Source organism: Scylla paramamosain, chromosome 4 (genome assembly GCF_035594125.1).
Source record: "Scylla paramamosain isolate STU-SP2022 chromosome 4, ASM3559412v1, whole genome shotgun sequence".
NCBI lineage: Eukaryota > Metazoa > Arthropoda > Malacostraca > Decapoda > Portunidae > Scylla > Scylla paramamosain.
Window position 1 is genome coordinate 12623436 of NC_087154.1, and position 14809 is coordinate 12638244.

The following is a 14809-nucleotide window of genomic DNA, read 5'->3' on the forward strand; positions in this document are numbered from 1 at the left end:
ACAGATCTAGTAACTAACGATCTCACAGTAAAAGCAGAATCGGTTGTAAAAACTCTGTGGCATTTGTCACCTCTGACTACATATCCGTTAGACAATTGGATAATGACGACGTCCCCCTCGAACTCTCTGCTGTTGGTGTCTATGTTGGTGTTGTACTTGTAGAATATAACACTCATGTGGTTGGAATTGAGTTTAACCGTTAAGTCGCGATGACTCTTCTCCATGCTAAGGCCTGTGGCCGTCCTGAGGCCAAGGGCCATGTGGCGCCTATGGCCAAGGGTTTGTTTATGTATAAGAAGTTGTTGTTGACGCCTTCTATAGTTAAAAGATCGTCGTCCTCCGAGAACTTTATGTCATATAGAGGTCCTTCGTTATCAGAGTAGAGATGAACGTAGGCAGTCTTGGAATTGTATACGCACCGCGGAGTATACACAAAGACGGGATCCATCTTTCCCATATCAGTATTGTCGTCGCCACTGATGCGGCACTTGGACATGCCCAACGTCATCATAGAAGCAGGAGCAACGTTGTACCACTTGCATCCATTTGGGCACAGTGGGATTTCAGTTGCAGTAGTAGTAGTTCCTGACATCTTTAACAGTCTAACCACGCACATATTCTGCCCGCTAGTCGGCGCATTGCATATTACCGTTAACGAGATTACGTTCGTGTTGTATTCTAGCATATGGAGAAGAGTGCTCTCGCGCTGCTCGTCGCCGTCCTCCAAGTCAGTATTAAAGTCCATGAGAGCATAAGCTGCATCAGCAGCAGAAGAGCACTGTGGTTCGCCGGAAGCAAGAATACTGCGAGTAACCGCGATTCCTATGACCTCTGACAGGTTTCTCATCTTTTCTACCATGAAATCAACCGCCTCCGCTTCTGTATATGTTGCTCTCCTCACGAACCTGTCCAAGCGTAACAGTTGGTCACTCCAGTCTCCCTTTTCCGCAATCCTGCATGTCTTTCTTTTTTTTTTTTTTTTTATCGGCGCAGACTTCGTTTTTAACGATTCCGGTACGATACCGTTCTTCTTTATGTCAAACCAAGAAAAGACAGGACTGAGAATGTTCTTAGAGGAAGAAAAATCGGTCGTGGTGGTCTTGATGCGCTTATTGCGGAAATGTTCCTGTGAAATATTATCGATGGGGCCGACGTTGACCGTGATGGCGTCGTTGGAATAAGAATAATCAATGCTGACCCTACCTTCAGTCAGTGGGACCTGTTCTATCTTGTCCCTGGACCTATTTACAGCCATAACCATCCCAGCGCCGGTCGTCGTGATTGTGCCCGAGGACAACACATTCACCCTCCTATTCTTTTTTTACTTTTCTAAAAAACAGTGAATCTATTATAAGCTTTGTGCTAAATTCTATCAGTTCTTCCGTTTTACTGTAGTCGGCAGTCCCTTCCGGTACCAGTCGCCAACCTTCTCCCAGCGGATCGTTGACGAGCAGCACCAACCGATTTTCCTCTCCTGCTGCTGTGGTAGCTGCGTACGTACAGCTACCCATGGGTGCGTACACTACTCTTGAGTAGAGTAGAGCGTCTGACACATTAGACCACTCAAGAGACTGACAGCATCGGCCACGATCTTTCTTCTGTTCCTGTGCGAGTCAACATCAGTGTAGGTGGTGAGAAGCGTGTCTATCAACGTTATCCTGCCTTATTCTTCATAATTCGTCACCGGAGTGTCCAGAATACTGTAATCTTCTCTCCGTTTGTAGTCGCCGGCGTCTTGCGAGAATAGAAACGAGTTCGTGTCCATCAGAACGCTGTCGAAATCGCACTCGTTGCACCGAACGGCCGTAAGAGTGTGCGAAGAGTTCAAAAGAGTGCTGACCATCTTGTTTGGTGTAATGAGGTTCCTGCCTATGAACGACGTTAGCGGGCCCGAGATCCTTTCCGATCTCTTCCGCAGATACCTCCTGGACGCCTCGTGGCCATAGTCGAGCAAGACCAACTTGTCGTTCTTCACAGAAGAAAAGACGATGGCGTCGTCGGAGATGCCAGAAGCGTTGCTATCAGCGGTTATTATTTCACCAGTGAGGCCAAAATATTTAGCGTCGTCACTGAAATGGTATTGTTGCTCGGATACAGATCTTTTTACCTGTTTCGGGGAGTCTCTTGATATTTAGTAAGTGGGAGTCGCCAGAAGGCCAGCTTATCATTTAAGCATTTGACAAGGTACCCCATCAAAGGCTCCTGAGAAAGGTTAGGGCACACGGGATAGATGGGAAGGTGTTAGGCTGGATAGGGTCATGGCTTGGTAACAGGCGACAGAGAGTGGTAATAAACGGCTCGAAATCCGAGTGTGGTCATGTAATTAGTGGGGTGCCACAGGGATCAGTATTAGGTCCATTGTTATTTCTAATATATATCAATGACTTGGATAGTGGAATTAGTAGTGATGTTAGTAAATTTGCGGATGACACAAAGATAGGTAGATTAATTAGGTCAGAATCGGATGCCATCGCCTTGCAGGCAGACTTAGATAGAATGAAGGAATGGACGGATAGATGGCAAATACAATTTAATATCAATAAATGCAAAGTGCTTAGCGTAGGTAGAGGAAACCCGCAAAATAGGTACACATTAAACAACCAAACTCTGGTAGGTACAGGGTACGAGAAAGATTTAGGAGTTATAGTTAGCTCTGACCTCCATCTAGGGAAACAATGCATAGAAGCCAGAAACAAGGCAAATAGGGTACTAGGATTCATTTTTAGGAGTGTTAAAAGTAGAAGGCCAGAAGAAAATATTAAAGTTATACTTGGCGCTGGTCAGACCTCATCTAGACTACGCTGTGCAGTTCTGGTCCCCACAGGAAAGATATAGGTCTATTAGAATCAGTACAGAAGAGAATGATTAAAAGGATACAGGGGATGAGGAGTATTCCTTACGAGGCGAGGTTGAAGCTGTTAAATTTACATTCTCTAGAGAGACGTAGGTTAAGAGGGGACCTGATAGAAGTCTTTAAGTGGTATAAGGGTTATAACAAGGGAGATGTAAGCAAAATTCTTAGGATCAGCAACCAGGGTTCGGTTGGCAGTTTGATTCCGTCCTTGTGCATCATGTTGGTGTTGCTATGAGTCTCCCAATACGCCAAAGTTGGCCAGATCTGTCAGTAAGAGCTGGGTGCACAAATCAGTGCTCAAGAACTTGTTGTTAGATATGTTTATCACGTTAGATTGCCAATCCAACTTTAGAACTCTCACTTTGATCCATATAGCGAGCAACGCCATGTCCCCGATGCTCATGACTCTTTCCCGACCTTCCACATCAGTTATCACGGTGAACACGAGCCCCATCGGCGAAACGCTAAAGTAATCCAACATGTCTCTGGCGATATCGAACGAGCAATTGTTCCTGTCGCGGTCGTCGCAGTTTCCTTCTCCTCTTCTAATGTCGCACGCCTCTCCGAGGTCGGCCGATAGTCTACCATTAGGCATCGGTTCGCTCATCTCCATCAATTTTTTAGTGGCGTTAACTATGCTGACGAAGGACTCCTTTCTGTAGAATCTGTCGAAAGCGTCGGAGACTAGGTTCTCAAACATGTTAATTGACGCGATAGCACCTCCATTGGAGGGCGGTACCGGTATGTTCGGAATGTTAATACCGAACTTTAGTAAGGCCGCGCACTCTTCAAATGCAGACTCTACTACCTTTGCACTCGCCCATGTTGGCCGTATTGGCGCGACCGAGAGCTACAAGGCGACTTAGGCGAACGATAGGCAGACCTAACGATCGGTGTATGACAAAAGGGAGACCTAAGAGGTGAGGATGGGAAATTGTAGATGAAGTTAGATTGCCGCTAGTTTTTTTGTCTTTGTTTTTTCCTCTTCCTCTTGCTCGCTGCATCCATTTCCCCCTTCTCCCATGTCCGTCTTGAAACAAACTACATGTTCATCCACGATATATTTTGCGCAAAGACTACCCGCCTTAGCCATTCTGACTAGTTTGGAAGCTCTTGCTTTGTTTACATGCAGATGAGCCTGCCCCAACACCAGTTTTATGCATTCGTCTGGATTTATCTTCTTGGCCATACTGAACCGATGAAACAAGACAAAAGCCTGTAAAGCAAGCACTGTCTATAAAGTCAAGTTCCATACCGGATACTGTCAAGCGCCTAAGAAAGTAAAAAAATGACAAGAAAGCGGTAATATCGCTAGAACAAACTAGAGATTTGTTCTTGTCGGACTTGGCTTCGCGGCACCTGTATATCTTCATGGACTTATGAAAGTAGTTGTAGTAGTAGTAAAAAAAAAGCATGCTGAAATATTCAAAAGAAAATAAATTTCTATTTATTTGTAATATCCCACGGATATTACATTTGGATAATGTACGGATAATATTTGAAATATCCAATGTAATATCCCACGGAGACATACGAATCTAATGGGAAAAGGAGATTGCACAGACACAAGCAACAGCAGCAGAAGCTGAAACCCAGCACTGAAACCGAGCCAGAGGACAGTGGCGACTTCGGATGCAGCAACCGACGATGACACTGCTGCTTCTTATCATACAGAAGAAGGTGGCGACACACTGATGACTTCCAGAATGTTTCGGCTTTCCCGACCTTCAGTGATTATGGGATTATCGTCTCCGATGAGAGAACAGAATTTTTCTTCGAATCTGTACAAAGAAATAGTGATCTACTGCCACCAAACAACCCATATGTTCGACCAGTCCCTTCCACCACCACTGTCTCAACAACCACTATCAGCAGAAGATGGATGACCGAGCGACGAACCGATTTCCAACAATATTGGAGCGACGAATTGATTTCCAACAATATTGGGAACTGAGCGACAAATTGATTTCCAACAATATTGGGAACCGAGCAACGAATTGATTTCCAACAATATTGGGAACGGAGCGACGAATTGGTTTCCAACCAATATTGAGAAACGAGGATCTCCAACCAATATTGAGAAACGAGGATTTCCAACAATATTGGGAACCGAGCGACAAAGTGATTTCCAACCAATATGGGAACAGAGGATCTCCAACCAATATTGGGAAATGAGTGACGAATTGATTTCTAACTAATATTGGGAACCGAGGATCTCCAACCAATATTGGGAACTGAGCGATGAATTGGTTTCATCTTCAAACTTTGGATTGCTGCTCCAGGAATACGTCAAGACGAGAGTAGAAGACGAAGGCTAGAGGAACGTTATAACCGTACAACTCAAGCATATTCGCGACTACGAGACGGTTTCTGGTGGAGAAGACAACGAGGATTTGCTACTGCAGTACGAAAACATTGTAGAGTGGCTCTACATCAAAAGTCTTCACACTCAAACCAGGAAAAAGATCCAAAATTTGCATTCTAGGCTGTTGACGATGTTGAAGAATATTGACAGTGCTACAAACTTGCACGATTTCGAACGGTTGTTGGCCGCTATCGGTGATGTTTTATCGTTCATATAATGAATAAAGACTTTGTTAAATTTGTTTTTTATTTGATACCCAAACAAAAAATGTCTGTCTACGACAAAAATGTCGTACTCACCGACCCTTTTGATCCTTCCAGTATCTTCTACTCAGTCTTTGGGTTTAGATAGTGCCCCTCCAGATGTGGTGGACGCCAGAACCATAACTTCGTTGTTTCCCAGAGAGTTCAAGCAAGAATACAATACCTTCGACTGCTGCAGGTGAGTATTGAAATGCACGGTGTGGGTAACTGCCTGGTGTGCAAGTCTGTGGGAGGAGGCACGTGCGTTAAGGTGAGTTGCGACATCGAAGAGAACGGATACTAGAGATGGAAGATGTCAAACCCTTTCACTACTATAGAAAAAAGCTCGCATTCAAAGACGGCTATATACTAACGGACCATACGCCGATCATCACCACTACAGTTACAATAGGTTGATGTCTAAAGGATTCTACGATAAAGAAAGGACTATGCATACTCGGAACATAACCTGAAGTGAAGAACATGTAAGATCTGTTTCCGTTTACCTGTCAGTCTGATAGGCGGCCGCTACCAGCGACACCAGTTGAGCCCGAGACTGAGCTTGTAGTTACACATTGAAATTAATTGAACTGTCCAGAAAGGCTTCAGACCATTTTTTTTTCTCACCGTATTTATTTCACGGCTAACCACGTCCTCAGACCTATGTTGTTCTTCAACAACTGCACGTCGGTGTCTCACAACTTACTGGTGCTGCCAATGAGCGTATACGATGAGATAACTCGCCTCTGCCACGGTCGGAGCTTACTCCGATTGCATCCGCGCGTGACGCTCAGACCCGGGCTTAACTGGTGTCGCCGGTAGCGACAATAGGATAAAAACAGGGCAACTTGTTCCTGGGTCACGTTGGCAATGGTCTTTTTAACCTCACAATAAGTTCTTTTCTATCCTCCGTGGCAGACATTTACGTGGGCGTCGTAAATTACATCAAACACCTCTGTTTCAGGTATATGTCGTATATATGGGTCTTTGGAATTTTTCTTGATAGGAATTTATTTACCTCCTCCAATTCTTGCAACGTCATATCTATTTAATAGAGCATAATCAGAAGGATAGTTTTTTCTATCACTCTCCCTTGCCGAGATGACGCATTTTATATAATGTTTTAACTTCCTTGAAGTGAAAAAGAAGCGCCCATCGGAACAAATAACATTATAAAACTCTTTCCGTTGAGTTTCTCTTCGATCCATTCCAGTATTAATAAGATCGATCGATGTTTAAACCAATGAAATTCGCACGCACTTAAAAAAACAGCAACAGTACAAAGAGCAGCAGCAGCGGCAGTGCAGACAACAGCAGCAGCAGCGGCAGTGCACACAACAGCAGCAGCAGCGGCAGTGCACACAACAGCAGCAGCAGTGGCACACTGCTCTGCTCCAACTAACGCCCTTTTATATACACCCCGAACGCCCCACATACACACGTGCGCACATCCCACCTGCCCTCTAAAATTGTCCATTAACGTTACTGGTTGTCCAGTAACGTTAATGGGCAAGTTATTCCAAGTGGGCAGTTTCGTCCATTTAATGGCCTATTATCCTTATTGAGCACAATATATATATATATATATATATATATATATATATATATATATATATATATATATATATATATATATATATATATATATATATATATATATATATATATATATATATATATATATATATATATATATATATATATATATATATATATATATATATATATATATATATATATATATATATATATATATATATATATATATATATATATTCTGTTACACGTGAGTTCAAACAGAAAATTTTCATTAGCATCTGACCTGTTACTGATCCTAACCCAGATGTGCCAGAAAGTGAAAGGGAAAGGATTCTAAACACAGCTTACTAAACATGGTATATTAACCCAAAGAAAAGCTAAATGACATAAGCATAATTACTAGTAATAACCTCTTGAAGAGTTTAAATTGATGAATCAGTAAGAGCATCAACCATAAAAAGAAAACAGATCCAGGAAGGAAAGTAGAAAATTATACCACTTCACTCCTCAGTAATGTCTCATCATAGTTACAAGAACACTGCACATTGCGTAAAATAATAACTCCACAAGGCAATAATGGGAAATTGTATAGAATAATCCACCCAGAACGACACAAAATAATGGGCGTATTCAGCTGAATGAACCCAAACGAATCACAGGAAACTTATACAAATCAAACGCATCACAAAAATAAACCTCCTAACTTATTAGAAACATAAATCACTCATAACACACTTTCACGGGGGGATGTGTTCAGGGATATGAGAATCACATTCTCTTAGGATTTATAACAGAAGGGATCATGGTACAATCAATGGGGCAAACCCATGGGAGGAAAATAGGAAAAATGTCGGCACGAACCTGGGCTGAAACTCAACACCTCACACCTAAACACCCTTAAAATATACGTGTGACTGCAAACAGAGCTCACTTATTGGAACACCCTACTCTTTGCAATGCATTGTAACTGAATGTGGGACACGCCACGTGGGAAATCAGATGTTTCACGTGGAACCAACATAATACATTTTTTAAGGCATTGATACATGACAAAAAATAAATAAACAGAAGACACAGAAACATACAATAGAAATTATTCAACAAAAAAAAATATGGTATACATTACACGCCCGCAACACAGGTAGATAGAACTAGTGAGGGAAGTTCTGGCTCTCTAAGCCCTGGACAAACCATCAGCAAGAACATTATTCACTCCCTTGATATGATGAATAGATACTCTTAAAGAAACAGAATTTAACGTGTAATGCCTTGAATTTTATGCTTAAACTTATCCAGAAACTTCAAAGGGTGATGGTACATGAAAACAGTCATCATAGGCTCAGAAGGGAGTAAATACACAGAAAAAATAAATAAATAAATAAAGTGCAATAATCATAGCAAGCAGTTCTTTTCAATAACATTTTTTTTTCTGAGCAAAATTTATTTTTTTGCTGAAATAGCAAACTGGGTGGTCAACATTATTTTCATCACTTTGCATTAGAACTGCACCAGCACCAATATTGCTGCCATCAACTTCTAACTTAAAGGGAATGTCAAAATTGGGTGAAACCGAGATGTGTTGACACATCAACAGGTTTTTCATATTTTCAAAAGCCATTTGGCACTTTTCAGCAAGTCTGTTAGGGGCGCAATCACATCAGAAAAGTTCATTACAAAGCACCTATAATACCCTATCATACCAAGGAACTGTTGGAGGTTCTTCCGGTTCTGTGGCTAACTAAGGTTTGAGGTGGCCTCAACCTTACTTAGAGGAGAGCACACTCTATCATGTCCAAGAATGTACCCGAGGTACTGTACCTGGCCCTTCACAAACTCACACTTAGTCAAGTTCCAAACTAGAGAGGCGCCTGACAACCTGGTAAAGACACTGCTAAGTTGTGACAAATGTGCATGCCATGTATCACTGAAAAAAAAAAAAAAATCATCTATATACACTGTACAACCAGGGATGCCGTTCATTATGTGATTCATGAGGCATTCAAATGTCGCTAGAGCTTTTTTCGGTCCGTACCGCATTACCTCAAAGTGCAATGTTCCCTGGGGGATCACAGAAGTGGAAATGTCCTTGGCTCTTTCAATGAGAGGAATTTACCAGTATCCTCGAACCAAGTCCAACTTAGTTATAAACTGAGCATTTCCTATACTATTAATACAGGCATCCACCCAGGGAAGGGGATAAGTATCAGACTTAGTGTGTTCACTTTTCTGTGGTCTACACAAAACCTATATGCACCGTCCGGTTTCGGCACCAAAGTTACAGGTGAACTCCACTCACTAACACATGGTTGGGTAAGTTTACGCTCCAACATATAATCAAGCTCCTGTTGGAGAATCGACCGTCATCTTGGATGCTCCCAATAAGAAGCTAGTTTCACTGGCAAAGATTCACCAACATCTATATCATGGGAAGTTAAAGCAGTTTTCCCAGGTGCATCACCAAAAAACATTACGGAAGTTTGACAGAAGTACCACAAGTTCACTCATCTGATCAGTAGTAAGGTGTGACAATTTTCCAGACAGTTCCTGAAGTGCAGTCTTATTACTCTGCCACTGGGTAGCACTTTCAAAACTCAACGAGTAACTCTTTTCATCAGTGTCTGCCGTCCTCTTGACTGCAGTAACAAGACTACAAACCACACTAGGTAAAGGCTGAAGGCGAACATAGGGGTTAAGGATATTACTGTGGCAGATTTGGTGGCTTTTGCGCCGGTCAGGTGTTTCAATCAAATAGTCTGTAGCACTGATCCTACGACACACTCGATATGGCCCACAAGACTTAGCAGACAGTGGGTGGCCAGGGAGAGGTAATAACACCAGGACCTCATCATTTTCATTGAACTCTCGTTCACGAGGATTCTTATCGTACCACTCTTTTATAGTTCGTTGTGACAGCTTGAGGTTAGACTGGGTCACCTCTAAGTTGTGGGAAAGACACTCTTTAAACTCCATAATATATCTCAACACATCAGAAGGAGGCTGTGTGTCGCCATTCCACATCTCTTTCACCAGCTTTAGGGGCCCTCTCACTTCATGTCCGAAGACCAACTCGTTAGGAGAAAAGCCCAGAAACTTCCCAGAGACTTGGGACTTCCCGGGTGCCAGACAACAGAAACAGGACTCTTTATCCCAATCATTTCCAGTCTCATTGCAATATTTCCTCAACATGGAATTTAACGTCTGGCGATACCTCTCAAGAACGCCTTGAGACTGGGGATGGTAGGCACTCGAGGTCACATGTAGCACTCCCAACTCCTGCATACTCTTCAAAATTCCCAGATGTAAAGTTTGTACCTTGATCAGATTGAATCTCACGGGGCAAACCAAGCTTTGTAAAAAAACATTAATAATTCTTTCACAACCACCTTAGAGTGTATACTACGAATGGTTACAGCATCGGGGTACCTGGTTGCAGCATCCAGGATAGTGAGTAGGTAACTGTGGCCAGCTGATGTCTTTGGCAGTGGTCCCACAATGTCTATGATAATCCGTCCAAAGGAAGGCTGTAAAGGGAGAATCGATAACAACGGACTCACAGGGATGGCTTGATTTTCTTTCCTCGTAACTTGACACGGATGACATGCCCGGAGGTATTGTGCCAAATCCGCGGTCATAGTAGAAGTGCGAAAGGAGACGTTGCAGTCTTCCGTACACCCAGATGGCCAGCGAGGGGAGTCACGTGTGCCATCTTGAGTAACTGCTGTCTACATTGCTGTGGAATGACAATTTGGTGAGAATCCCACACACCTTCATCAACTCCCACATGAGGGTGTCTCCACCGTCTCCACAACACATCATCTTTCAAATAAAAACATTCTCCTTTCTCATGTTCACATTCACTTTCTTGCACAGCAACTCGCCTCAAAGAACACATTTTAGGGTCATTTTTCTGAAAATCTTTCTTTTTTGAAAATTTTTCTGAAAAAAAAAAGTTGCTCTATAGTTACATTTTCGAGAGGGAGAGGTACTCCTGAATTAAACATGTCAGCCAGAGAATTATCCTCTACAGGGGCAATACCACATCATGACCATTATCATCTCCAGATCTCCCCTCATTCACATTCTCCTCCTCTACTTTAACATTCACAACTGGGAGAGACTCGATTGCTCTATTCATTGAGCGTGTAACAGCACATACCTTGAATACCTCTGGGAGTTGTTTCTGAACACTAACAGTGGCGGGGATGGTTACCGGTACCTTAGACAAGACAAAGACAGGGTTAGGGAAAACTTTTGCTCCAGCCACATCATTTCCAAGTAAAAGTATCATACTTGTTACAGGCAAACCCTCAACTACTCCAGCATCTGCAGTAGCATTAAGAATCACAAGAAATCACAATCACAAGAAATGTCCACTTTGACCCTAGGATAGGTATCAAAACCTGCTACTTCTGTAATGAGTACACTCTCTTTACTATCCAAGGGTTTTCCAGTTGGATTCACTAGCAGGATTCCAGTCGCTGCTGTGGCCCGAAGTACTGTAACATCATAAACTCTGTCATTCAATGTAACCTTACCATGTAAAATAAAAGAGCAACAAGAATTTATGGCAGAAGAACAAATACTAGACAAGATTACATTACCACCTGCAGATCTCTCAGCACCCGATGCCTTCCCACTACCTAGTTAAGTGTCATGTGGGGTCCAAGGACTGTTACATTGGTCCTCTCTGCTCCTGTAGCAGGCACTTTCTCTTCTGTGAAATTGAACACATTATATCTCTGGCCAGAATGTTTACCATGTTTAACCTAACACCTATCCTCCGTGTGTCCCGGTTTCTTACAGTAGTTACAGAAATAGGGGGGAGGATTTTTTTATTTTTTTTTATGTAGGAAGGACACTGGCCAAGGGCAACAAAAATCCAATAAAAAAATATTCCCACTGAAATGCCAGTCCCATAAAAGGGTCAAATTTCTGGGATAATGGGTAGAAGAGTGAGAATATCTGGGATATTATATATAATTATAAGGAATTTGAATCTATCGAAAAAAAAATTTACAAATGCTTGACTGAGCTGCAGAATTATCATTGGTCAGCTCTTATTTCCAGTGCTCTAGCCTGTAACGCTCTATCAGACTTACGCTGCTCATTTTCTAGTTGCTGTTGTTCAAGGCTAATTTTAAGTCGCTCTTGTTCAACTCTGAGCTTCTCATGTTCATATTGAATCTCTTTCTCCCTCAACTTAATATAGTCTGCTGACAGCAGATTTAAAGACAACTGAGTGGGAGTGAGGGAAGACTGAACTAGGGGGGAATACATTGGGAACCATTTTGGGGTTCAGTACTAGCTGAGGGAGAGGGCATTACCTCGCCTTTCGTATTAACATTCTTCAACAACCTTAGAAGAGTCATCATAGGTGTGAGGAATCCCAAACATGCGACCTTAAAGAGGATTAGTAATAGGATGATTGTTCCACTCAGGGTGGACATCAGCTTTTAAATAATGGGCAATTAACTGAAGTTCATGCTTTGACAAATTATCAAGGTTCTCTGGGGAAGGCCTGGAAGACAAAAAATAATATCTTCCTGGTTAATAGCGGCAAGGGAGGTTATCGTTAGAAAACATGGTGAGAGAGAAGCTAATACAGTAACAGTTCAAGAAATTGTACAAATATATAGGCACATAGAACACTGCATCAGAATCTCAATATAATGACCCATACACACACACACACACACACACACACACACACACACACACACACACACACACACATATATATATATATATATATATATATATATATATATATATATATATATATATATATATATATATATATATATATATATATATATATATATATATATATATATATATATATATATATATATATATATATATATATATATATATATATATATATATAAAGTGAAACAAGGAAAAAATAATGCTGCACACTAGTGAGATCATTAGTGATAACCAAGACAATCCATCCTGGCGAGGTCGCCAAATTCTGTTACGCCTGAGTTCAAATAGAAAATTTTCATTAGCATTTGACTTATTACTGATCCCAACCCAGACGTGCCAGAAAGTGAAAGGGAAAGGATTCTAAACACAAATTACAAAAACATGCTCTTATTGATAAATCAATAAGAGTAACCGTAAAAGGAAAACAGATCCAGGATGGAAAGTATAAAATTATGCCACTTCACTCCTCACTAATGTCTCATCATAGTTACAAGAATACTGCACATTGCGTAAAAAAATAACTCCAAAAGACAATAATGGGAAATTGTATAGAATACTCCACCCAGAATGACCCAAACTAATGGGATTATTCAGCTGAATGAACCCAAACGAATCACAGGAAACTTATCAAACGTATCACAAAAATACACCTTCTAACTTATTATAAACATAAATCACTCATGGCACACTTTCAAGGGGGAATGTGTTCGGGGATAGGAGAATCACACTCTCTTAGGATTTATAACAGAAGGGATCATGGTACAATCACTGGGGCAAATCGATGGGAGGAAAACAGGGAAAATGTCGGCACGAACCTGGGCTGAAACTCAACACCTCAGGACTCTGCTAAACACCCTTAAAATACACGTGTGACTCCAAACAGAGCTCACTTATTGGAACACCCTAACCTTTGCAAGCACGGAGGTGTAATAAATAGGAACATAACATTCACAATATTCAAACGGGCGATTAATGCCACACACCAGAGACATCTGGTGAACATGTGGGAAGCTAGTAAGCTTTACCACAGAGCGTACTAAGGATGAAAATTGAATACACGTCACGTGGGAAATCAGATGTTTCACGTGGAACCAACATAATACATTTTCTTTTTTTTAAGGAATTGATACATGACAAAATATAAATAGAAAACACAGAAACATATCGAATAGAAATTATTCAACATTAAAGAAAAGTAGTACATTACAATATATATATATATATATATATATATATATATATATATATATATATATATATATATATATATATATATATATATATATATATATATATATATATATATATATATATATATATAAATTTGTTAATACAATGATGCGGATCATAAATGAGAGCACCATACCGGATCGGTCGCTGCCCGGGTTACCAACGAGCGCCTACGGCGCTGTGCCCCAACAGGGTGCCGGTGGACAGTATGTGACTGTTGGGAGGAGAAGAAGAGGAGGACGGGTTCGGAAGAAGCAAGAAAGAAGGAAGGACAGAGAAGTAGAGATAAGAGTTGGTTCTCTAAATGTTGGCACCATGACTGGTAAAGGGAGAAAATTGGCTGCTGACATGATGGAGAAAAGAAAGATAGATGTCCTCTGTGTACAGGAAACTAAATGGCGGGGAAGCAAAGGGAGGCTGGTTGGAGGAGGTTGCAAGTTGTTCTATTATGGCTTGGATGGAAAGAGGAATGGCACTGGAGTAATAGTAAAGGAAAAATATATCAACAGTGTACTGGAAGTGAAGAGGGTATCTGATAGAGTAATGAGTTTGAAGATGGAAATTGAAGGAATACAAATAAATGTGATCAGTGCATACGCCCCACAGGTGGGGTGTGAGTTGGACGAAAAGGAGTTCTGGAGTGAGGTGGAGGAAGTGATACAGGACATCCCCAGAGAGGAGAGGATTGTTATTGGACCACACTTTAATGGACATATCGGAGAAGGAAATAATGGTGACGAGGATGTGATGGGCAAATATGGTGTGGGAGAGAGAAATGCGGAGGGACAGATGGTTGTTGACTGTGCGAAACGGATGGAGATAGCATTAGTGAAAACCTATTTTAAGAAGAGGGAGGAGCACAGAGTTACA

At 41.5% G+C, this 14809-nt stretch overlaps 1 protein-coding gene across 1 annotated transcript in view; it reads left to right on the forward strand.

The window, feature by feature from the left end:
• The first annotated feature begins 14047 nt into the window (after positions 1–14047).
• LOC135100115 (craniofacial development protein 2-like) overlaps positions 14048–14809 on the forward strand; it is a 1017-nt gene continuing 255 nt past the window's right edge. Inside the window, exon 1 of the mRNA XM_064003078.1 lies at positions 14048–14809. This exon is cut by the window's right edge and continues 255 nt beyond it. Coding sequence (XP_063859148.1) covers positions 14048–14809 — 762 coding nt within the window.